This window comes from Crinia signifera, chromosome 4, assembly GCF_055691185.1.
Source record: "Crinia signifera chromosome 4, ASM5569118v1, whole genome shotgun sequence".
NCBI lineage: Eukaryota > Metazoa > Chordata > Amphibia > Anura > Myobatrachidae > Crinia > Crinia signifera.
The window spans coordinates 258,876,931-258,903,167 of NC_139220.1; the positions used below are offsets into that span (position 1 = coordinate 258,876,931).

General features: G+C 49.3%; 1 protein-coding gene across 10 annotated transcripts in view; it reads right to left on the minus strand.

The window, feature by feature from the left end:
* Positions 1-26,237, minus strand: part of MEGF11 (multiple EGF like domains 11) — a 418,300-nt gene that overhangs the window by 172,925 nt on the left and 219,138 nt on the right. For 8 of the 10 annotated variants that reach the window (XM_083184347.1, XM_083184348.1, XM_083184344.1 and 5 more), the window contains exon 6: positions 20,536-20,595. The exons of the other annotated variants lie outside the window; for them this stretch is intronic. In XM_083184347.1, the coding sequence (XP_083040473.1) occupies positions 20,536-20,595 (60 nt within the window). The remainder of the gene's footprint in view (positions 1-20,535; positions 20,596-26,237) is intronic. 10 annotated transcript variants of the gene reach the window in all.

The following is a 26,237-nucleotide window of genomic DNA, read 5'->3' on the forward strand; positions in this document are numbered from 1 at the left end:
TCAGGGTGTGTGCGTGTTTCACCTCCGATACCTGACCGCTCTAGGAGCAGACGGTGATGGAGCGCCACAACCACCGCTGTTCTGAGGACACGGACCCAGTGTCGACTGGCGTCCGTGAATAACGCTGCTTTAAACTATACACAAATCAAAATGCATTCATGGGGGAAGGGAGGCAGGGGGGATAAGCACACTGTGGGTACAGTGGTCTGTGTACGCTTCGCAAACACACTTCGTCCGGACCGGGAAGATGAGAGTTCTATTGAAGATGGGAGGTTGCCCACAGCAATCATCAGATTCTAATTATTTATTTAGCACATTCTAAAGCAGCGGTTCTCAACCAGTGGACCCCCCATCAGTGCACATTTTCCAGGTCTCCACACATAATCACAAGTGAAGTAATTAGCTCCACCTTACCTGTGGATCTTTTAAAATGTGTCAGTGAGTAATGAGTGCACCTGTGCACCTGCCGGGTGACCTGGAAAACGTGCATTGTTGGGGGTCCTTTAGGACTGAGAACCACTGTTCTAGAGGATAACAGAATCTGTTTTGTTGCTATGGGCAACATCCCATCTTTAATAGAATTCCCATCTTAGTAAATTTACCCCAGTGTGTAGCGCAGGGTTGCCGACCTTCTTTTTCTCCTCTCCGGGAGAAGCCCGGAGAGGAGAGTTTCAGTAGCCGCGCAGGGGGCGGGGCTTAAGCGTGACATCACTAAGCCCCACCCCCATGGTGTTAAACCAGCGAATTCAGGGCTCTACGTGGAGGGGGGCGGGGCTAAAATGACGCGATTGTGTCATTTTAGTTCCGCCCCCTCCTCTGAGACCCGAGAATTGCAGCATTTTAATGCCGCGATCCGGGGGACACCAGGGGTACCCCCTGAATCCGGGAGGGTTGCCCAACCTTCCGGGGGCCCGGGAGGGGGACCCGATTTTCGGGAGACTCCCGGAAATTCCGGGAGGGTCGGCAACCGTGGTGTAGCGTGACAGTTAAGAGCTGATTGGCTGGTACTTTATCTCCATATAAGGCCTATTACATAGGCCACATAGTCATGTGTCAGGGTACATCCCTATTATAGCCTGATCTCTATTGGGATACAAGCAGTCACTTTCTTATTTCACCAGGGGCGTAACTATGCTGAGGCAGCCACCGCGGTGGCTTGGGGGAGCCAGGGTCTGCGGGGTGCCTTTAAAATACCCTGCCTGCCCATGTGAGTATAATGCTGCAGCTGCGTGTGGGACAGCGGCGCCAGGTATCAGCGGCGGATGTGAAGTACAGAGAGCACGCGACGTGCTCTCTGTACTTCACATCCGCCGCTGATACCTGGTGCCGCTGTCGGTGTCACACAGGCAGCAGATCAACAGCAGGGAGCGCGACGCCTCCCTGAGTCCCTGCTTTCTCAAATAAGTAACTTCCCGAGTAACGTGCGGGAGTAGCGTCCAGCGGCGCCATATAGCCACTACAATCTGCCCGTTTTGCGGCGGGCAGGGGCAAATTTAAGGGGGGGGGGGGTGGCAACTGTGGCACCAAGTCATTGCTGCAGCTGCCAAATACAGAGCAGCTGCAGCAGCATCGCTGGAAGCTGAGAAGCTCTGCATCCTCCCGCTCTGCAAGGTGCGTCCTTCTCCTTTCTTCCAGCATCTCTCCCAGAGCGGCAGCAGTGGCTTCTCCACAGAGACCGACAGCAGGATCCCACACAGTGAGGTGAGCGGGCACAGGGACAGTTGTGTGGCTGCAAGAGGGAGGGATTGAACGTGACTGTGATGAATACATTTTTTAATAATTAAATCTGGGGGGGGGGGGGGGCGCAAGAGACTTTTTTGGCTGGGGGGCGCAAAATTTCAAGCTACGCCACTGTATTTGACCGTTTATTTTAAAATTCTGAGGATGTTGGCCTGGTGCCTGTCATCAGTTCGAACCATATCAATCATCTATCTATCTATCTATATGTATCTGTATGTGTGACTCCGAAACACTGCCATCTGTTGGCAGCGAGTGAATCTACATCTTTCTTTCTCACATATGCACACACACAAACACACACACACACACACACACAGAGGCAATCACAAGGTAGCATCAGCTTCAAGCAGGCTTATTAGTATTCTAATATTGCCTTTATTGCTGCCCACCTTCTGACTGGATAACAATGAGAACACAAGATAGCAAATGTTACCTTTTAGTCAGCATAATACTTCATAGGGTGGGTATGATATATTGACAATCATATGAGAATGTTATGGTCATAATATTGATGTTGACCAGGTCTTCATTCATTGTACAGACAGTAATGAGATTTTGGCATATAGTTTCTGGTGGCAAAGCGGTGACTTACCTGTTCTATATAGCTGCATCGTCTCCATCCTTCCAGGTCCTAGCTGTCATGTGATCGCTACTTCCAGGTCAGACCTACGATGTTATGGTAAGTATCTCTCTGAAATCCCTTACCCTAATCCCAACTGCTACCCCTCCACTCTTTCATCCACAGTCACACCTTACAATGTCGACATTTCACCTGTCGAAATCATGAATGTTGTCATTGTCACGGTTGACCTTTTGACTATATGCCCTTACTTCTAGAAAGTCACTGAAATCCTTTGAGAGCATGAGATCAGGATTCTCAATTCAGATGTAGCAGGCAGCGTAAGCAGGAAGTTCCTGACACACAAACACTGATTTGTTCTGTCAATGCTGTCAGCAGAGTTTACAGAGAAGGGCAGAGCTTGTGTGTCAGGAATTGGAACTTGCTGTCTGCTATGTGCAGTAGCACTAGGCTTGTATACATGGCGAAGCATATATGCCCTCAGCCTTAGGGGACTGGATCCCACAGAGTCCAGTTGCAGCTAAATGTGTTGCTACGGGTATTATTATACCTTTCAAACCAGTAATAATGAGTCACAAATAAGATATAGAGCCAGATGCACTAAGTTTGAAAAGTGATAAAATAGGAAGTGATAAACCACCAGTCAGCTCCTAACTGCCATGGCATAGGCTGAAAAATGACAGGTAGGAGCTGATTGGCTGACATCTCGCCCGATGATGGCCGCTTCACTAACAGGCATTAAAACTGGATTTAAAAAAAACTCCAGCACAATTACCATGTATATTGTTTACACCCACACACAAAATAAGAAACAGCCAAAGGTGAGATATATGTATATAGTCATGTGTATATTGGGAGGAGCTGCATGACATTGCCTTTTAATGGTGCCTTAAGGAGCATTACAACATAAAGCAGGACATTGGGATCAATGAACAATATAACAATATGTCAGCGAGCGCTAACATTGCCGACATGGTCACCACACTGAGCACAATGCAGAGATTCATTAGATATCCTGAATGGCGCACATTGCAAGCACACACTACATTGCATAAAAGTAATAGGCAGGATGCAAGGACTAAACAGTAAAAAAAAGGGAAAAATCAATACTACAGTTTGTTTTCATTAAATAAACTGCAGCGTTCAGTTATATGCAATTCACATAACATTATCAGAGCGTGATTGCTTTATGTCTTTCCTGTTATATGCATGTGTCTCAGCTAAATAAGAAATCTGTCTTTTACATAGTGCAGTTTTTATAACACGTTTCCTGGGTATCTGGATGGCTGACAGACAATGTCTAGGTCTGGGCTAGCCAACTTTAGTCCTCAAGAGCTACTATCAGTTAATGTTATCCAGATCTCCTCACAGAATCACAAGACAAATAATTAGCTCCACCTGTGGATCTTTTAAAATGTGTTAGTGAGTAATGAATGCACCTGTACAGCAGCAAGGTTGACTGGAAAATGGGAACTGTTGGTAGCTCTCGAGGACCTGGAGTTGGCTACCACTGGTCTAGGTCAATAGTCACAAGGTTGACTCCAAAAGGTCGACAAGCACAATGTTGACGGCCTTTTCACGTGTCAACCTTCTCCATGTCAAAAATTTGCTTGTGGCAACCTTTTGTCAATGTCGACCCTATAGCAACCCCCCCAAGCCTTTGTCACTACAACACTACAATGCTCTTTAGGGCAGGAGAGAGAAGATAGAAAATACTGTAGAGAGAAAGAGGGTGAGAGAGCAAGAAAGAAAGAGGGAAAGGAGTAAATGTTTGAGGAATAAAGAGAATGGACAGAAGGGGGCATAGATGATGGTAGGAAGAGGACATAGTTGGTAGGGAGAAGGCATAGATGAACAGGGAATAGATGGATAGAAGGGGTTATAGATGTACGGACATGAGGGAACATAGACTGACGGACAGAAGGTAGAATAGACGGATGGATGGGAGGGGGCATAGACAGGCAGACATGGCCAGACCCTCTAAGTATACAGAGTGCAGGGATGCAGCTGTTTTTGGGCTTGGCAGCTTGAGGGAATCCTAAAGGCAATCCCACTGCACCTTGTAAAGTTTATTATAAATGTATTATTTTTTTCTTACTTTAATTCTAAATAACTGTTGCCAGGTTCGAGGTCCGGCAGTGTACTTACTGGAAGGGAGACCTTTCTTTACAGAGGAGTACCGGTATGGGCCAGATGGTGGTCAGGTGCTGGCTGCACTTATCAAGGCTTTTGGTCTGTAGCCATGCCGAACCGGTGAGGATTTTGGCCTTCTCCAATGAAGCTGTGGTCAGCGTGTAGCCCGCAGAGATGCAGTGCTTAGTGGGAAACTCCAAGGCCAGAGGCGGATCTACCTTTGGTGAAGCAGGTGCAGTGCACCAGGGCCCACTGCTGTTCCCGTCACCCTTTTTCCTGTCACCACATGTTTTCCCCTGTCACACTCTGTCTCTCTGTCACCCTCTGTCTCTCCCTGTCAAAAAAATTATATTTTTGTACCTGGACCCACTACCCACAAGTTCCGCCACTGTCCAGGGCTCTGGTGTCCGGGCCACAGGCAAACGAGTGTGTCAGGAGTGGGGGTCACACTCTGGTGCTGGGTCACAGATGATGCGAAGTGCATCCCGGAAGTGCGGGTGGTGGGGAATGCAGCAGGGTGAGTCTCTGAATCCCTTGTCAGGTAAGAGGAGGCAATGGAGGCACTGGTGGGAATTAGGTAATGGGGGATTCCACTGCAATAATTGAAGCATTGTCCTCATCAGTGAACAGGCTTTGCCTTCCTCCTTCCGCTCAGTAAGTACACTGCGGGTTCCGAACCCGGCGACAGCAGTTATAAAAAAATAAGAACGATGAAGAAAATATCTATTTTTTTAGAGAGTGCAGTGGGATTGCTTATGGGGTCTCTTGCACCATCTATAGTTACGAAATTGAAGATAGACTAGCAATAGTAGCCAGGGGGTGAGATGTACTAAAGAAAAAAGCTGCCAAACCACCAAAAACTGCCAGTATCAGACTTTGGCTGCATTTCCCATATGTACTTTTCCCATATGTACATATGAAATGCATTTTGGACAGGGATGCGGTGGTAATGCCAGCATTTGATAAGGCTACCCAATACAGGGCTGTCTTTCCCATTGGGCATGATGGGCAGCTGCCCAGGGGCCCAATGATTCTAGGGCCCATTCCAATGGGAAAGACGACAGGGGGCAAGCATTGGATAGCAGGGATCCGGGCAGCGGGGATCTGGGCAGCAAGGAGCAGTGCTATTTGCTGGCAGGGTAGGAAGCGCTGCTGAATTTGAAAACACTGGGCAGACGCTGATTGGAGAGAATTCAGCCAATCAGCATCTGGACAGTCTTTTCATATTCAGCAGTGCTGCACAAGGCAGGAGGTTCGCTGAGGGTGATGGAGGGGATCGGGTCCCCGCCAGGATCCATATCCCAGGGACAGTGTGTTAGTGAGGCAGCCAGCCAGCTTGCTCACCTCACCCCCCACTGTGCCAGTGCCGGGGAGAGGACAAGGAGGCCGGCTGGCCGGACAGGGATCCCTCGGGTGGCTCCGGTTCCATGGTTATTTTTTATAGACTCTGGAGATGGGGGCGGGGGGAGAAGAAATGGAGCTTCACGGCTCGACCTCTCACAGGGGCTGGGTACATACTGTTTCTCCTCCGCTCCCTGAACAGGGCAGCGCTGCACTGCATTGCACCGCTAAGTGCCGCCAGGGTGGGCAGCCTCCTAACAAGCACTTTGGTATGCCCTATCCCAGCCAGAGCTGTGGGGCTGCTCAGGAGGCTGCTGTGTAATAGCAAGGTGTTAGCTAACCCTAACCCCAGGTCAATGCTCCCTTTAAACTGCCTGCCCCTTCTCCAGCCTAGCATCCTCCCTCCCACCCCTATCTCACTGTCCGTATCTCCCATTCAGTCCAGTGTCCCCCACCATCTCACTGACCACCTATGCCAGTGTCTCAACCCTTTCCTCATCAATCAACCCACTACCCAATCTAACTGCCAACCTGCTAGAAATCTGTTGACAGTCCAATATGTCCCTCCTCATTCAGCCTAGTGTACCCCATAATTCGGGCCAAGTGCCCCCCTCCAATCAACATTTCACTGCTCCCCTTCCACCCAGCCCAATGTCCCCCCCATCACAGTATTGATGTGTCATTTCCAACTTTCTCTGACATCACCCACAATCAGGGCCGGCAGCAGAAATCTTGGGGCCCAGAACACTGATATCTCTGGGGCCCCCCCCAACACCTCAAGCATATTTTTTATTACATTGCATACTGAATGTATTTTTTATTATTAGAAATAAACAAATAATTAATATTTACTATGCAAAATAATAGGGAAGGACAGATGGGAGAGCACAGTATTGTGTGTTGTGTGGTTTGGTGCATTGTGTAATGTCACTAAACTCATTAGTACGGGTAGCCAGACAGTTGACTAGGCAGCCATGCTTACAGGCCCTGAGTCCCTCAAAGCCTTGGGGCCCTTCAACTGGTCGGGGCCTGGTACGAGTGTCCCCCTTGACCCCCCCTGTCGCCTGCCCTGCCCACAATCACACTTTTTCTCTCTTTGTCACCCACTGCCTCTCCCAGACATTACTTCTGCCTCTCCCTGTCATGACAGTCTCTTCCTGTCACCCTCTGCATCTCCATCACCCTCTTTTTGTCATCCTCTTGCCCACTGCTTCTCCTTGTTACCCTCTCCTTTCATCCTTAAGCTCTCCATGCCACCATATCTCCCACTCTTCTCTACCTGACACCCTCTGCCTCCCCCTTTCCCTGTCACTCACTCCCTCTCTGCATCAGCCTCTGTTACTGTCTTGCTGTCACTCACTGCCTCTCCCAATCACCCTTTGCCTCTCTCCCTGTCACCCACTGCCTCTCCCTGTGACCCACACCCAGTCACCCACTGCTTCTCACATTCACCCTCTCCTGGTCCTGCCTACTGTATATGAGGCCACTTTCCAAAAATATTTTCAGGACCGCTTTTAGTTGTCAATCTGCCCCTATATGGGTGTCTACAGCAAAATATTGTAATTGATGGGGGAAGGCTGAGTAATATGGTAAAGATGCAAAGGTGTAGAAGCTATTAAAAAAAATTGTGAAGGGGGAATGTAGAGACAGGGAAGAGATACAGTACATTGAAGAAGGAGAAAAAATATTTTATCATTGCAATATTAATTTAATTATGAAGACGCCCCTCTCTCTGTCTGACCCCCTTCTCTCACCCCTCTCTCTCACTCTCTGCCTGACCCCCCCCCCCCCCCCCTCATCTCTCTATCTCTCTGTTTTTGGAGTTGTGTGCTCCTGGAGAGGCCCCACTGAAGTAGGGGCCCCACTGCGCTGCTTTGCCTGGGGGCCCATAATGGTGTTAAGATGGTCCTGACCCAATAGACATATAATGGTTTATCCAATTTTTCCACAGTAATAAATGAAATCAGTAAATGTCATTAACCCCTTCAGTGGTGTTTTGTTTTTTTAAGGAGCGCTCCCCACTGGGCGAGTTTTTATGGGGAGCGCTCCCTAAAAAAAACCCACCACACTCTCCCTGGGTCCGGGCAGCGCCGCTGAACTGTGAATCAGCCGCTGCCCGGCCCTGCTCCCCACCACCCCGTCCCTGCTCCCGGCAGCCGGCTTGTCATAAGCCAGCGCCGGACAGGACAATACAAAAGCCGGAGGGGAGGGGGGAGGAGGAGGGAGGAGGAGGCGCCGCAGAGGAGAGGGACCCGGGCAGCGCCGAAGCTGCATGAGATCAGTGAGTGAACTCAGCAGCGATGTCCGGCTCTAAACAGTGGCAATCCCGAGAATTTTCCGGCCTTGCCAGACTGGGCACTGAGGCACAGCCCGGAAAATTCTCGGGATTACCACTGAAGGGGTTAATGAAAGAGATAACTATTTAAAATAACTTATCAGTAAGTATTTGAAACAAATGTTATAGTAGAAACAGTTGAGTGCAGCCCCAAATACTGTACATACTAGATTATAATCGCCTCCTCTCCCAGAAAGACCAGGACACTCCAGAATTTTGGAGATTTTTCTAGACAACAGTAAGCCGGTCTCCCGCTTTCCATGTAAAGTGACAGTTTGGGTGGAATGATGAGGTCATGTGATATGTGTTATACTGCACCATTATGCTCCCCTACATTACAATGCTGCAAAATGTGACACAATTACTGTCTCAAACGTGTCTTAAACTAGAATTTCTAGCAGTTTAATCATTCAAACAGCAAAAACCCCATATAAACAAATACTCAAATATATTGTAGTTAAATATATTAGCTCTGCTAGAACTACCTTAAATAAGAGGATTTTGGTACTTACCGGTAAATCCATTTCTCTGAGATCAGCAGGGACCACTGGAATCACATCGGGTATTAGAGCTGGGAATGCTGGGAGCTAGGCACTTCTTAATATTAATTAGGGGATACTGGCTCCTCCCCTCTAAGACCCACAATCCCCCAGTGAGGAAATTGACCCACCAGAGGAAAGGGTTACAGAAAACCATAAACAACATAACCATACATACAACACGCAGGTACCGGACCGGGCCGCAACAGCAACCACAACAGGCAGAATCCAACAGCCGGGCGGGTGTCCAGTGGTCCCTGCTGATCTCAGAGAAATGGATTTACCGGTAAGTACCAAAATCCTCTTTTCTCTGACATGCAGCAGGGACCACTGGAATCACATCGGGGAGGTTCCAAAGACCAAGCCCCGGGAGGGAGAGTGCTGAGGATTCTGTAGAACCAGACGACCAAAAGTTGAAGCCGAAGCTGCAAAGGTATCGAACTGGTAAAACTTTACAAACGTGTTCTGAGACGACCAAGTGGCCGCTCTGCAAAGCTGAGAGATAGAAGCTCCTCTCTCAGCGGCCCACGACGTACTCACCGATCTGGTAGAGTGCGCCGTCAAGGAGACAGGAGGCACCTGTCCCGCCTGAAGATAAGCACTACGGATCGTCCACTTGATCCATCGTGCAATTGTCTGTTTTGACGCAGGCCACCCCCTGCGGAAAGCATCATAGAGTACAAATAAGGAATCCGATTTTCGTATAGACCTGGTTCTCTTGACGTAAATCCGAAGCGCCCTGACCACGTCCAAAGAGGATTGTTCCGGAGAATCTCCCTGGAAGGCCGGAACCACGATAGGCTGGTTAATGTGGTATGAGGATACCACCTTCGGAAGGAACCCGGCCTGGGTACGCAGTTCTGCTCTGTCCTCGTGGAAAATTAAATACGGAGGCTTACAGGACAGAGCACTCAGCTCCGAAACCCGGCGAGCTGAGGCAAGGGCTAGCAAAACTACTGTTTTCCAGCACAAGAACTTCAGTTCCACCCTGTTCAGTGGCTCAAAGGTCTCAGACCTCAAGAAGGCTAGTACCAAATCCAGATCCCAAGGAGCTGTGGGAGGTACGAAGGGAGGCTGGACTCTAAGAACCCCCTGAAAAAATGTCTGTACCTCAGGCATGAGGGCTAATCTTTTCTGAAAGAGGACAGACAAGGCTGAGACCTGGACCTTAAGAGAACCCAGTCTCAGACCCCCGTCCAACCCTCTCTGTAAGAACAATAGAAGGCGGGACAATTTGAAGACTCGGAATGGCCAGCCCTTAGACTCGCACCAGCCCGCATATGAGCGCCATATTCTGTGATAATGCGCTGCTGAGGCCGGCTTTCGGGCCCTTAACATCGTAGGGATTACAGCTCTTGGAATTCCCTTCTCCCGCAAGACCTCGGTCTCAACAGCCACGCCGTCAAATGCAGCTGTGGCAGATTCTGATGAAAGAAGGGTCCTTGTATGAGCAGATCCGGTCTGAGGGGCAACCGAACTGGCTCGTCTGCCAGTAACTTCTGGATGTCTGAGAACCACGTTCTGCGAGGCCACCAGGGCGCTATGAGAATAGCCTGCACTGGTTCCCTCTTGAGTCTCTTCAGCACCTGGCCCAGAAGTGGAAGTGGAGGGAACAGGTAGACAAAGCTGAACTCCCACGGAGTTGACAGAGCGTCTGCCGCTATGGCCTAAAGGGTCTCTTGTACGTGCCACGTATGCTGGTAGCTGGTGGTTCTTCCGAGACGCCATCAGGTCCACCTCGGGAACTCCCCACCTGTCGGTGAGCTCCCGAAACACCTCGGGGTTGAGAGACCACTCGCCTGGGTGTAGGTCCTCCCTGCTGAGAAAATCGGCCTCTAGATTTTCCCGGCCTGGAAGGAATACCGCCAGCAGAATTACTCCTGACCGTTCCGCCCACTGAAGAATCTTCCTTACTTCCTTCATGGCCATGCTGCTTCTCGTGCCGCCCTGCCTGTTCACATAGGCGACTGCCGTGGCATTGTCCGACCTTATCTTTATGTGTTGACCCTGAAGAAACTCCTGAGCCTCCAGCAGAGCATTGTATATGGCTCTGATCTCCAACACATTGATGGACAAGCGACTTTCCTGCAGGTCCCACCTGCCCTGGAGACAGAGGTGAAGCACTACGGCACCCCAGCCGCGGAGGCTTGCGTCCGTCGTCAAGACAATCCAGTCCTGGACTGCAAACCGACGACCCTCTATCAAGTTCCTTCTGTGTCCGCCTCGGCCGACAAGTGGATCCTTCTGTGAAGATTCAGGTGCGAGCCCGCACCCTTTCTGAGAAGATCCCACTGAAACGGTCTTGAGTGGAAACGTCCCCACGTCAGAGCTGGGAAGGCTGCCACCATCTTCCCTAGAAGCTGCGTGCACAGATGGAGGCTGATCTTCTGTGGAAGTAAGATCCTCTGAACTAGGAGCAAGATCGCCTGGACCTTGTCTTCCGGCAGGAAGACCCTCAGAGCCTCTGTGTCTAGCCAAAGACCTAGGAACAAGATCCTCCTGGATGGGACTAGAGAGGATTTCTTGAAATTCATTATCCACCCTAGGCTGGTGAGTGTCTGAGTAGTTAACCTCGCATGACTCTCCAGTAACTCCCTCGTTGGAGCCTTGATTAGGAGATCGTCCAAATAGGGGATTATTGTCACCCCCTGACATCTGAGGTATGCGATGGCTACTGATAGAGTCTTGGTGAATACTCTGGGCGCTGACGATAATCCGAAGGGCAGAGCCCTGAACTGAAAATGATCCCAGCCGATGGCAAAACGGAGAAAGGCCTGGTGAGAGATCCAAATCGGGATGTGTAGGTAAGCATCCTTGATATCCAAGGATATCATGTACTCCCCTGGTTCCAATGAAGCAATCACTGAGTGGATTGATTCCATCTTGAATGGTTGATATGAGACTAACAGATTCAAAGGCTTCAGGTTGAGAATGGGCCTGACTGACCCATCCGGCTTGGGGACTACAAAGAGGGTTGAGTAGTACCCTGTGTTCCTCTGAGCTGCTGGGACCGGCATGATGACCTGAGCCTCCAGCAAGATCCGAATGGCCTCTAGCAGGCTCGTTCTCTTTTCCTGAGATGTTGGTAGAGCCGTTGTGAAGAACCGTACCGGAGGAGTGGAATCGAACTGAATTCGGTACCCCTCTGAAACTACCCTGCGAACCCAAGGATCCTCCGAAAGGGAGAACCATTGGGTTCTGAAGGCCAACAGACGGGCACCTACCGGTAAACTGTTGACGGAAGCTGGTAAACCGTCATGCCACCGGCTTCTGCTGGGGCTTAGGTTCCTGGACTCTTGGAGCAGCCTGAGGACGGGCTCTGGCTCTGGAACCTCTGGATGACTGGAAGCCTCTTCCTCTGCCCCGGAAGGGGCGCTGAGTCCGAAAGGACTGAAAAGACAGACCTGCGAACTGTCGCCTAGGAGGGGGAGGAGCTGCAGACGGTAGGAATGCCGACTTCCCCCCCGTTGCCTGTGAGATCCATTTATCTAATTCAGGCCCGAAGAGGATGTCCCCAGAAAAGGGAAGACCCTCCACAGCCCTTTTAGATTCCGCGTCCGCCTGCCAAGAGCGAAGCCAGAGGGCTCGCCGCGCAGAAATGGCGCTTGCTGAGATTCTAGAAGAGATCAAGGATACATCCTTAGCCGCCTCTCCTAAGAACATAGCAGACTCCTTAATGTGTTCCGCTAAGCAGCGTATCTCATCCATAGGCATACCGGCCTCCAATCCCTCGATGATTAACTCCGCCCATTTGACATTTGCCCTATTTACCCAGGCCGAAACTATTGCCGGTCTGAGTTGAGTCCCTGCTGCTACATAAATGGCCTTGAGAGTAGCCTCCATTTTTCTATCTGAGGGATCTTTCAAGGCCGAAGCCCCCGGGACTGGCAGTGTCGTCTTCTTGGACAGCCGGGAAACTGAGGTGTCCACAGGAGGCGGAGTCTCCCACTTGCTTAGGGCGGCTGGCTCAAAGGGATACAGAGAAGGAAAACGTCTGGGAATCTGGAACCGTTTGTCCGGGTTCTTCCATGCTGCCACAAGCTGATCCTGATTTGGGCAGGGAAAGACCACTGATGTTTTCTGAACCCCACCAAACAGATCAAATTCCTGCGGCTCTGGTCTGGGATCCTCCGGTAAACAAAGTACCTCCTTTACCGCCATAATAAGAGCCTCTATCCCTAAAGGCGTCGGCTCTCCCTCAGGAATGACATCCTGAACCTCTTCCCATTCACCATCCTCCATTTCGTGAAATGGATCCTGTTCCTCCTCTAATTCATCCTCCACAATAAGAGCCTGATAAGGTCGCTTATTGCTGGATGTGGAAGGCCTCTCTGGTCTGTTCATGGAGCTAGCTAACCCCTCCACAGACCTTGCTAGGGCTGTAGCCCACGAAGGCTCCGCTCTGCGAGCCAGCGCCAACTCAGAAGTGAGTTTTGACATAGTACCAACTAAGGTTGAGGCCCACTGGGGCTGTCACACGCAGCCGCGGCGGTGCGCGGCGGGCTTACTACTCACCCGTTCGCGCCCGCCGTCGGCTAGCGTGTAGTGGTCTCCAGGTCAGCAGCAGCAGGCAGCGGCAGTCTGGTGGGCAGCAGGCAGCGTGGGACACCAGCAAGTGTAGCGGTATGTGCTGTAGGGGCGCCGGGAGGCCGGTGCCGCCATCTTGATTAAGGGCAAATAGCAGATTGGTCCTTGTCTGAGGTTTCCGCCCATACTGACCTGACAGCCAATGGCAGCCGCCCTCTAGGGATATAGGGGATCTGCCTAGGCCTGTTCAGTGTCAGTACAAAGAGTCTCCAGAGGCGTTCACAGCTCCCAGCTGACTCCGGCTCTCTGACTCACCTCTCCTGACTTGGTGCCTTGCTTCAGTGCTCTGTGTTGGTCTCGATTCAGCTTAACCCCATCGCTGCCAGATCTCTCCACAGTCTGGTCTCTGCCTGCATCCCTGAGCTTCCTGGCCTAAGTTCTTCAAGTCGTCTGCTTCCAAGCAACTTCCCATTCTTCTGTCATCATCCATCTTCTTTCAGTCTTCAAGGATCCCTCATTACCATCAAGTACATTCTCTTTCCGGATTTCTTCATTTCCCAAGACCCCAGCCTGCAGTCCACAGTGCTTGAACTGTCATTGTTTAAATGAACTTTTTCTTCTTTACAAAGTGCCGTGCCGGCTCAATTCTTATTACTGCTAAACTGCCACTTAACAAAGTATTCAAGCGTGTATTGTTCTATTTATGAATTCTATTATTAAACCTGCACGATTTAATCCTTCCTCCTCTGGTCCGTCTCCGGTTGCTACACACCACACGACTTCATCCAGCCCTTCAGTTGTGACAGTTTGTACTGACCCGATGGAGTCGGGTGAAGAACAGGCTTCCATGGCGGACGCACTTCACAGCATCATGGCTCGTCTGGAGCAAGTGGAGGCTACCCAACGTCAAGTGGCTCAATTCCTTCAGGTCTTGGCTCCGCCCCAGGTGGCTCCCTCAGTTTCTGTGGCTCCAGCTCCAGAGGTTCCAGTCCCTGTTCCTACACCTGGACCAATAGTTCCTCATCACATGCAATTACCAACCCCCAGCAAATATGATGGTTCTCCGAAAGGATGCCGTGGGTTTCTGAACCAATGCGATGTGCATTTCACCTTACAGTCTTCTCACTTTCCTACTTCCAAGGCAAAGGTGGCTTATATTGTGTCTCTCCTAGCAGGGTCAGCTTTGGACTGGGTGTCCCCTCTCTGGGAACGTGCTGATCCCCTGCTCAATGACTATGAAGCTTTTATTACCTCTTTCCGTCGCATCTTCGACGAACCTGGCAGAGTGTCGTCTGCCGCTACTGAGATCCTGAGAATTCGCCAGGGTAGTCGCTCAGTGGGACAATATGCTGTACAGTTCCAGACTCTGGCTTCGGAACTAAAGTGGAATGAAGAGGCTCTCGTCTCCGCCTTCTGGAATGGGCTGGCAGGTCGTATCAAGGACGAATTAACTACCCATGACTCTCCTGCTACTTTGGCTGAACTCATCTCCTTGTGCAACAAAGTAGATCTACGGATGCAGGAGCGTCAACTAGAGAGAAATCGCTCCGACCGTCTCCGCCCTCGTCTCACCACTAACGCTGTTCCTGTTCCTAGACCTGGGTCCTCCACAACCACACCACCAGACGAACCCATGCAGATCAACCGCTCTCGGCTTTCCTTTGAAGAAAAATCCCGTAGACGTCGTGAGAATCTTTGCATGTACTGCGGTTCTTCCGCTCATCTATTGTCTTCCTGCCCACTGCGTCCGGGAAACGACCGCTCCTAACCACCCCGAGGGAGGCCAGGTTAGGAGTTCTGCTTTCATCTCCCTCTTCAACTGTGCCCACCATTCCTGTTACTCTTGTGTGCCCTCAGGGAAAAATCAAGGTCCAGGCTCTACTAGATTCCGGAGCAGCCGGGAACTTCCTTTCTTCCTCTTTCGCTCTTCAACATTCCTTGACGGTGCAACCTTTGGCCCATCCGTTGGCTCTCACTGCAGTAGATGGGAGTCGCATCAGCAGCGGGCAAATCACCCTTCAAACCGATCCAGTGACAGTTCTCGTCGGTGCCTTACATCAAGAGACTCTAGAATTTTTTGTCCTTCCTCAGTCCTCACACCAGGTAGTCCTGGGCCTACCATGGCTTACTAAGCACAACCCTCATATTGATTGGACCAGTATGGAGATCACAGCCTGGGGTACGAACTGCCTAACTACTTGCATGCCTCGTGTCATTCCACTCCATCAAACTAATAATCAAGAAGTAGGAGGTTCCAGTCTTTCGTCTTCACCAGCTCCACCCTTGTCGTTACCCACACCATATCTTTCTTTTTCTGACGTCTTCAGCAAAGGAGGTGCCGATACCCTGCCGCCTCATCGTTCCTGGGACTGTCCGATAGAGTTGATACCTGGGAAGTTCCCACCGCGGGGCCGCATCTACCCCTTGTCTCTGCCAGAGACCAAAGTCATGTCTGACTACATTCGAGAGAACTTGGATAAGGGGTTCATTCGCCCGTCCACTTCGCCAGCCGGAGCGGGGTTTTTCTTTGTGAAAAAAAAGGATGGAACTCTCCGCCCGTGTATCGACTACAGGGGTCTGAACGATATCACGATCAAGAACCGCTATCCTTTGCCTCTGATCACCGAATTATTCGACAAAATCCGAGGGGCTTCCATCTTTACTAAACTGGATTTAAGAGGGGCGTACAACTTGATCCGTATACGATCTGGAGATGAGTGGAAGACGGCGTTCAACACCCGAGACGGCCACTATGAATACCTGGTGATGCCCTTTGGTCTTTGCAACGCTCCAGCCGTCTTCCAACAATTTGTAAATGACATATTTCGAGATTTATTGTATCATTCCATTGTGGTGTATCTCAATGACATTCTCATCTTCTCATCGAACCTCCATCTCCATCGGCAAACAGTAGCTGAGGTCTTGCGGCGCCTTCGCCAAAATAAATTATTCTGCAAGTTAGACAAGTGCGTCTTTGAGGTTACCTCCATTCCATTCCTTGGCCACATCCTCTCCAGCACTGGGATAGAGATGGATCCAGAGAAAGTAAGAGCCATCTTAGACTGGACAGCGCCCACCACGCTCAAAGGCATCCAGAGGTTCCTGGGCTTTTCAAATTACTATCGTCGTTTCATCCGGAACTTCTCCACCCTTGCTGCTCCTCTTACTGCTCTAACCCGTAAGGGTTCTGATCCAAGCCAGTGGTCACCTGAAGCCTCTCAAGCCTTCCAACAACTAAAGGATGCTTTTGTCTCCGCCCCAATCCTTCTCCAGCCAAACCTCGACAAACCCTTTATTCTTGAGGTGGACGCATCCTCAGAGGGGGTAGGGGCAATCTTGTCGCAGAGAGGGGAGGACCAGGTGCTTCATCCCTGTGCCTTCTTTTTCAAGAAGTTTCTTCCAGCGGAGAAGAATTACCCCATTGGAGAGCAGGAGTTACTGGCAGTCAAATCAGCGTTGGAGGAGTGGCGGTACCTCCTGGAGGGGGCTCGACATAAAATTACGGTGTACTCCGACCATAAGAACCTCTCATTCCTCAAGCAGGCCCAATGTCTTACAGCTCGTCAAGCCCGCTGGGCCATGTTCTTCGAACGCTTCGATTTTCAAATCAAATTCAGACCCGGGACGATGAATGCCAAGGCCGATGCCCTTTCACGCTCTTTTGAAACTTCCGCTGATCTTGAGACTCCTCCTCGACCCATCCTCGATCCTCTGGTCTTTGCTCAAGTAACAGTCCAGCCTTCACCTCCACCAGGCAAGACCTTCGTTCCTCTCAATCTCCGGAAGAGAGTGCTGTCCTGGGCACACGCTTCCCTTTTCGCAGGGCATACCGGGGCACAGAAGACCTTAATGTTCCTGTTGCGGTCATACTGGTGGCCTACCATCCGTCGCGATGTAAACTCCTTTGTCGCTTCCTGTGTAAAGTGCGCTCAGCATAAGTCCTCCAGAACGTCTCCTGTTGGTCCTCTTCTACCTCTAGCCATACCAACAGAACCATGGTCCCACCTGTCTATGGACTTTATCTGCGAACTTCCTCCATCCAAAGGGCATACAGTAATTTGGGTGGTGGTCGACCGCTTTTCAAAGATGGTGCACTTCTTCCCATTGAAAGGTCTTCCATCTGCTCCAGTGTTGGCTCAGCTCTTCATTTCCACCATCTTCAAACTCCATGGGTTGCCCAAAGAGATTATTTCTGACCGTGGCGTGCAGTTCGTCGCAAAGTTTTGGAGGGCCCTCTGTTCTGCTGTACAAGTCAAGCTCAAGTTCTCCACTGCTTTCCACCCACAAACCAACGGGCAGACAGAACGAGTCAACCAAGACTTGGAGGCCTTCATTCGTTTGTTCGTCTCTTCCTCTCAAGACGACTGGGTAGACCTTCTGCCTTGGGCGGAATTTGCGCACAACAATTCTTATCATTCTTCCTCCGGTACCACTCCCTTTTTCACTGTCTTTGGCAAGCATCCCCGATCTCCGGAGTTCTCAGATCTATCATTGTCCGAAGTCCCTGCAGCTGCTTCTTCCCTACAACGGTTTGCAAAGATCTGGTCAGACGTCCATACAGCTCTCCTCAAAGCATCCGCTCGATATAAAAGGATGGCGGACAGGAAAAGAAGAGCAGCTCCTAAGTTGAAGGTTGGAGATCGAGTATGGCTGTCTACCCGCCATATACGCCTTCGGTTACCGTCCATGAAGCTGGCTCCTCGGTTCATCGGGCCGTACCCGATCACTCAGGTGATTAATCCGGTGGCCTACAGACTACAGCTCCCTCCTTCCTTAAAAATATCAAATTCGTTCCATGTGTCTCTTCTGAAACCTTTGCGTTTGAACTTATATCAGAAGAAGGTGCCTAAACCGCCCAAGATTGGCTCGGAAAGAGAAACAGAGTTCGAGGTGAGGCGCATTATCGACTCACGTTGCCGCAATACCCATCTTCAGTATCTGGTAGAGTGGCTTGGATTCGGTCCTGAAGAGAATTCCTGGGTTGATGCTGCAGATCTTCATGCTCCTCGTCTGGTGAGACAGTTCTTTCAAAGAAATCCACACAAGGTGCGTAGGTGCCCTGGGGTCACCCAGAAAGGGGGGGGTACTGTCACACGCAGCCGCGGCGGTGCGCGGCGGGCTTACTACTCACCCGTTCGCGCCCGCCGTCGGCTAGCGTGTAGTGGTCTCCAGGTCAGCGGCAGCAGGCAGCGGCAGTCTGGTGGGCAGCAGGCAGCGTGGGACACCAGCAAGTGTAGCGGTATGTGCTGTAGGGGCGCCGGGAGGCCGGTGCCGCCATCTTGATTAAGGGCAAATAGCAGATTGGTCCTTGTCTGAGGTTTCCGCCCATACTGACCTGACAGCCAATGGCAGCCGCCCTCTAGGGATATAGGGGATCTGCCTAGGCCTGTTCAGTGTCAGTACAAAGAGTCTCCAGAGGCGTTCACAGCTCCCAGCTGACTCCGGCTCTCTGACTCACCTCTCCTGACTTGGTGCCTTGCTTCAGTGCTCTGTGTTGGTCTCGATTCAGCTTAACCCCATCGCTGCCAGATCTCTCCACAGTCTGGTCTCTGCCTGCATCCCTGAGCTTCCTGGCCTAAGTTCTTCAAGTCGTCTGCTTCCAAGCAACTTCCCATTCTTCTGTCATCATCCATCTTCTTTCAGTCTTCAAGGATCCCTCATTACCATCAAGTACATTCTCTATCCGGATTTCTTCATTTCCCAAGACCCCAGCCTGCAGTCCACAGTGCTTGAACTGTCATTGTTTAAATGAACTTTTTCTTCTTTACAAAGTGCCGTGCCGGCTCAATTCTTATTACTGCTAAACTGCCACTTAACAAAGTATTCAAGCGTGTATTGTTCTATTTATGAATTCTATTATTAAACCTGCACGATTTAATCCTTCCTCCTCTGGTCCGTCTCCGGTTGCTACACACCACACGACTTCATCCAGCCCTTCAGTTGTGACAGGGGCGCCTGAGACCCCGCCAGTGATGCAGATTCAGCACCTGAACATGACTGACAAACAGTGGCATTACCCTCAGCTGTGTATTGAGAAAACTTTGCTGTACAAACAGTACAAGCGAAAACCTTCTGAGAGGCTTTGGACTTGCCCGTCATGATCCCTGCTCGCCAGGTCCAATCACAGCGTGCGATACAGGATCTTACACACACACACACACACACTGAGTACAGATACACCTCTCACAAGCCAAAAACCTCAGGGTTCCGTGAGACCTGGAGGAGAATGAGCCCTGTTACACCAAGACCAATACAGCGCAAAACACTGTGTCAGTAATAAACTTTTTTCAGAGCCTTCTAAGCTGCAGTCACCTGTGAACAGGAAAGAGTCAGCCTTACTGTGTATCTGCGTAATGGCCGCGCCATGCCCCCTCCGTTGAACAGCGTGTCCCCTCTCCCTCTTACCTAGCCAGCCTGTGCCGACCTGACAGCGCCCAGAGCCACCCGCTTGCTAGCGCTCCTCCGTGTAACGCCACCGGCACTTAGTTCTGCCGCGTGAGTGTACACGAGGACGCGCCGTCTGCAAGATGGCGGCGCCTCACAACGCTGCAGAGAACCGCGCACAGCGCGGCAGACGGGGAGCAGGGGACGGCGTGTGGAAAGTGCGCTCAGCGCCTACTCACCACCGGAGGCTTCCACTTCGTGACTGGCGTCCCCTTTGCTGGAGGGGTGGCAGGAACACGGAACCCGTGCAGGCAGGCACCTTTAACGAGGTCCTGACTGACGACCTGGATCTCCAGGGGCGCTGAATGCCCGGACCCACACCTTTCAATAGGTGGGGAAGGGATTCACAAATGCTACCAAGCGAAAAGTACTTGTAAAAAATATATATAGCAAAAAGCTTGAAAAATGTGCAGGAGCAGAAAAACTGTGACCTAACTCCCTGGCACAATTTTCTCACTGGGGGGATTGTGGGTCTTAGAGGGGAGGAGCCAGTATCCCCTAATTAATATTAAGAAGTGCCTAGCTCCCAGCATTCCCAGCTCTAATACCCGATGTGATTCCAGTGGTCCCTGCTGCATGTCAGAGAAAATTAGTTTATGTGGTGAATTATGACTCAAATGGATCTAATTACATTTTAGCAACTCAACTCCTTAAATCTGGAATGCGGTCAGGATCCCAGCAGTCGGGATACAGACAGCGGAATCCCAGCAGTCAGAAACCTGACGTATCCCAAAGGATAGTACTGGCCTTGGGGTTAGGTTTTTTAGGGTTAGGCAGTACGGAAAGTTAGTTCTGCAGCGGAGTATAGTGTTAGGCTGCAAGAGGGGATCAATTAGGGTTAAGTCTGGGTTATGCTGCAGCAAGGGTGGGTTAGGGGTAGGGATAAAAATACTTACCATGATCTGTCGGTGTTCTGACTGTCAGGATCCCGAGAGCTGTGAGTTTGTGTCCAACTCCTGAAATTTAGCATGTCAATAACTAATATCAGATCCTTAATGAAATTGATACAAGGAGAAAAACAACTATACAGAGAAAACACCTATCTTAAAGGCTGTGACTAATTCCCTTTCGCCGAAAGGACCTGGATGTGACAACCTATGATGGCTAAAGTTGTTTGATGCCCTTATGGCATTTTTCGATTTTGCTTTGGTCTAGGTTATTTTATATTAGCTGCATTGCAAACTTCGGCACTGTGGCTCGCTTCACACGCCGCAGGTTACTATTCCCCCTCCAGGAAGATGCGGACCCAGTACATGATGGGAAAGGTCCTCCTGGCGAAGGGGATTTAGCCGCTACCCTAGCTTAAAAGAAAATAAATAAGGTTAAGTTATGTCGTAGGGAGGCAGGATGTAGATGAGGATACTGAAAGTATTACAGCAGAAAAAATAAATAAAAAAATCACAAAAGAGAGACAAAACTGGAAAGCATCAAGACTATGTAAATAGTGTTTAAAATGTTTGAATCATTGACATATTTTGATTTCCACAGATACAGGGGCTATACGGGTTTATACCCAGCAACATAAATGCAAAGTGTTTACTCTGGGCGCCAGTGCAAAGCACCAGCCACTCTAAGTGGAAGTCTACATTTCACACAACCTTGTCTGTGCTAGACTGAAGAATACAGCTAAAGCTATCTGCATATTGCACATAATAAGGAGTCTCACCGTGCATTATTCAATGATATAAAACATGTCATGAGGGGCCATTCATCACTTACCCAATGTCCTCTCCCAGGCCCTGCGTCACACACACACGGACAAAACAAGGTTAGGGACTTTCTAAAAATACCAAGGGCTTAGCTGATTGTGTATGCACGAAGTGTGCAGCCCCAACCAGGGCGTGCTCCCCCGCCTCACGGACCCACTGGCAGAAGATGGATTAACTGTCGCTACAAATTGACTTGCTGCAGCCTCCTGACTCCTTGCGAGTCCTGTCACTGTCACTGGGAGTTGGGAGAAGAATGTGAAGGTGTGCTGGGACACAGAGAGGGGACAGTGCTGCATGGGAGGGAGCAGGCCTGGGAATGTCTGTGTCTGCAGCAGTCTATAGAGTGGAGAGGCCAGAAGCATTGTGAAAGACTGGCGCATAAACAAATAGAGGGGTCAGAATAAAGGGTTGGTGGAGTAAACAAAATGGCAGAGTGCTGCTATGCTAATCTGAAGGGTCAAGTATTTAACGGTACTGAATAGGCTGTTATACCTGAGGGAAATAAATACGGCTTTTTCAACCTTCATTTTCTTTTACGTCAGTGAGGATCCCTCCAGTGATACCCTAATCTGTTTGCACTATTCCCCAGGGTATCAATATATATGACAATATAGAATATATAGAGAGGTTTTCATAAATAAATAAGATTATTAACAAAGACGAGTATCGGGTATGGTCGACAGACAGAAGTACGACAAATGATAAAGGTTGACATGCATTAGATCGACACAATCAAAAGGTCACCAAGTAAAAGATCGACATGGAAAAAGCTTGACATGTGTTTTTCCTGATTCTCCCCCCCCCCCCCAAAAAAAACATGTTCATACTTTACCATCCCACATAGATGATAATAGTGTGCCCAGCGCAGCGAGGCGCTGTAAACACAGCATGGCGAGGAGACGCGGTACACTAAGATGGTGCCATGTCTATTTATGTCAACACAGACACAAAAAAAATGCGAAAAATACATGTCGACCTTGTTCCATGTCGACCATTTGATTGTCAACCCTTTGACCATGTTGACCTAATATATGTAGACCTTTTTCATGCGTCAACCTTCTGACTTAGATACTGTCGACCATTCATACCATAACCGCGGGAGCCGTGCTGCATCATGGCATCATTAATGATGATGAGTGTACACACTAGACGAGATAGTACAAGATATCAATCAGAAGAGCCCATCTCAGCGATATCTTTACTTTCTCGTCTAGTGTGTATGATGCTTTACTGTATTTGCGGCAATGCACTTGTGGGCAATCATTATTCTAGCATTTCCAAATGTTCCAAAAACCAACCATTTGACAGCATGTAACTGCCTCCATTACTTTGCCAGTGACCTTGTACACTGTCCTGCTATCTTATATGCCATTTTCGTCAGAGCTCAGGATGATTTCCTCAGTATTTTTATAGATCACATAGGAAGCCCCCTGCAGAATAAATTTGCGAAATCTGTGACTTACTGTTTCTAATTGAATTGTGCAGCTATCCATAGGACGCCGCATGACAATATAGAAGTTGCGTTCTACAGTTTCTTCTTTCGCAAAGACTTTGCGGTATCTGCACACTGGTGCGATGTCCGGAGTCATAATTTTTGTCAACTACGCATGCGCCCGCAATGTAATTTGCAGACAAGCGCAGGAGATTCTTCCGGATGCCGCCCGTGACTGCCTTATTAAGCAGAAATCAGTGCCTCATATCCCTATGCTCAACTCCCTTCACTCACACCTCCTCATACCTCTCTGCCCACCTATATATGCAAGAGCACACACACACTTTATGAAGGAAAATAAATTTGCGACCCTCAGGTGGTGATAACTTGCAGAGGGGAACAGTACGCGCCGCTTCTTTGAGCATACAGCAAGTGCGGTCAAGCTGGATGTTCCTATAGAAGACGGCGCGGTCACGAAAATGAAAGGATTGCGGAAGTGCAAGGAGCGCACTTTTGCATAACAAGTTAAGAGCATACCCGAACAAGATAACGGAGCCGCTACACAGAAGACAAAGCAGCGGTAAGCCTTAAGCTGGCCATACATCAGAAAGATTGATCTTAAGATCGATTGCGCTCATGATTGTGTACAATTTCCCTTGAAATCCCCGGCAGTCCTTGGTGGTTTTTGGACACACAATCTACACACAATCCATCTTACAATCAATCATACAATCCATCTGCTGTATGATTGTGTATACAAGATGTGCACACAATCTGCATACAATCCATCATACAATCAGTCATACAATCCATCTGATGATAGATTGTATGATTGTGTACACAAGATGTGCACACAATCTGCATACAATCCATCTTACAATCAATTGAGATTGTATGATTGGGTACAATATCTTTCTGATGTATGGCCACCTTTAGTGCATCTCCCCCCTGGTGAGAACACTGGCGATCTAACTAGATTTTGAAAGTAGACATAAATGTGTAGGGCCGTTAGTGGTCATAATGGAAGTACTGGAGGTATTTAAACTGTGTTAAAAACCTTTTGGGGTACTTTGAGGTGACTTTAAAAAAGTATACAACATAAAAAGCAATTGTTATTCAAAATAATAAATACTATTATAATGTGGGTGCATAAAGCAGCAGCATAATTGATTTGGGGCTAGTGCCATTTAATTCTAGGACTAATTAAGTTAATTGGAAATTTCCAACTGCTTCATTTGTTATTAGGACAGAGGAGGAGCCCACCCTGCAGGGTGTCCCTACATTTTCATCTTATAATATACATTTTCAGCACCATCTCTCTCTCCCTCAATGAGGTGCCAAAGGAAAAATACGAGTTACTAAGTGAATTGTAAAATCAATTTGCAATGCCAATTCGCAGGTATAACGTCAACTCTCACCATTGGCATCGACCCGTGAGCTCAGGGCATGGAACCTGCAACTAACTGAAGGCCTGATTCAGACCTGTTTGCTAGTCTGCGTATGTTCTCCTACCTACCGAACAGATAAGCACCGCCGCCGCCCAGCCGAATACCCGCATCCCATCACTAGCGTGCAAGGGGATTTGTACGCTAACACATCCCCTCGCATGAGGCCTAAAGGAGGAGAAATCATTCGATGGTCATACTTACTCTTCAGAGGCCCACAGATAGCCGGATTGGGGGACAGGCGTTGGCGTCAGTCACACCCCCCAAGCAGGCATTGTCCCGCCTGTGTGTGAAGGGGAACACCCAGCATTTTTATGGGGATGCCCATAAAACACTGTTCGTTCCCCTGCTTCCGCCCCGTTCTCTCCCCGAAGCCGCTCGCTCCTGGGGTTTGCACATGCGCACATTGGCAGATGCGCAGACCCTGAATATTGGGGACGGGGCTGAATTTAGACCTGTACTAACCTCTCTGAATCACCCACTGAATCTCCCCCTCTGTGTGCAGAATTACTGTACGCTATAAAGCACAGATAACACACATTCCAGCTGAATACTATGCTAGTTGATGTGACTGGCCTCTTTTCCCCAAAATATCAATTCAAAATGCCTTAGTGATGACACAGGAGGCAAACAAGGGAAAACATGTCATATTGGAGTTTATTCTAGTTCATTCTTTCTGACAAAATCCTTCTTAGATGGACAAAACCATGTGCACTGCAGGGGGGCAGATGTAACATGTGCAGAGAGAATTAGATTTGGGTGAGTTTTTTTGTTTCTGTGCAGGGAAAATACTGACTGCATGATTTTACACTGCAATATAGATCTCACTTTGAAGAAAAAACCCACCCAAATCTAATTCTCTCTGCACAAGTTACATCTGCCCCACCTGCAGTGCACATGGTTTTGTCCATTGGAGAAGGAATTTGTCAGAAAGAATGAACTAGAATAACCCCCATTGTCCGAGTTCGGTAGCCACGCAGTATGCTGGCCCAAACTGCAGCAAATGTATTTGTTGCAGATTGGTAAAGATATAAACTGACAGGAAGTCGGCTTTTTAATGGAGGGTACCTCTGGCTTTGATCAGCCTGTCTCTGTCGCAGTGTTGTGGAAGGGTCAGAGTAACACACATTTGCACAGAGTGGAAAAATAATTCAGTTTGTGGATGTGCGACAAGTGGATTTTCGCAATTATCTGGCAGATTTGCACAGGGCGGGCGTTCTTTCTGTCTGGGCGGTAGCTAACTACCCGCCGTCATCTGCAAAATTTGCAGATGAGCGCTCAGGTCTGAATCAGGCCCAAAAATTCGCTGTAGGGTTATTTAGAGCCAATTTCCATATGCAGTAAGCTTGCTGCTACTATAACAGTGACCACCAACAAAAGGGCTATGGAGGACTCAGCCAGATGCATCAAGCTTCAAAAAACAACCAGCCAATCAGCTCCTAACTGCCATGTCACAGGCTGGGTTTGAAAAATGACAAGATAGGAGCTGATTGGCTGGTTGTTAAACACTCTCCATTTTATCACTTTTGAAGCTTAGTGCATCTGGCCCTTAAGAGTACCAGCCAACTTAATCCCATCTGTCATTTTTGAAACTGAGCCTGTAAAAAGTCAGTTTGAAGCTGATTAGTACTGATATGTCCATGCACTTTATTTCTGTCCAGGGCTTAGTACATAGACCCTTATTTCTATTGTGAGTGCACGGGGACAAGTCCCTATCATCTTCAATAACACCACCCTGGTACCATTCAGACTTGTTTCATTCATAGCTGCACACACTCCTTCAAATTTGTAATGTCCATCGACCACCGATGATTAGAAATCATTAATGGTTTATGGCCAATGTCGAATAGTTTTGCCATCGATGGGGGAGAACCAGATGGTTTCCCACCATCGATGTCAAGCTTAAACAAATAGCTTAGTTTTTGCTTTTTCCCCCAAGGGGGCCGGAAAATGGAGCATAGCTCTGCCTCCGACACCCGCAAAGCCCCACCCCTGTTTTTTGATTGGCCCAC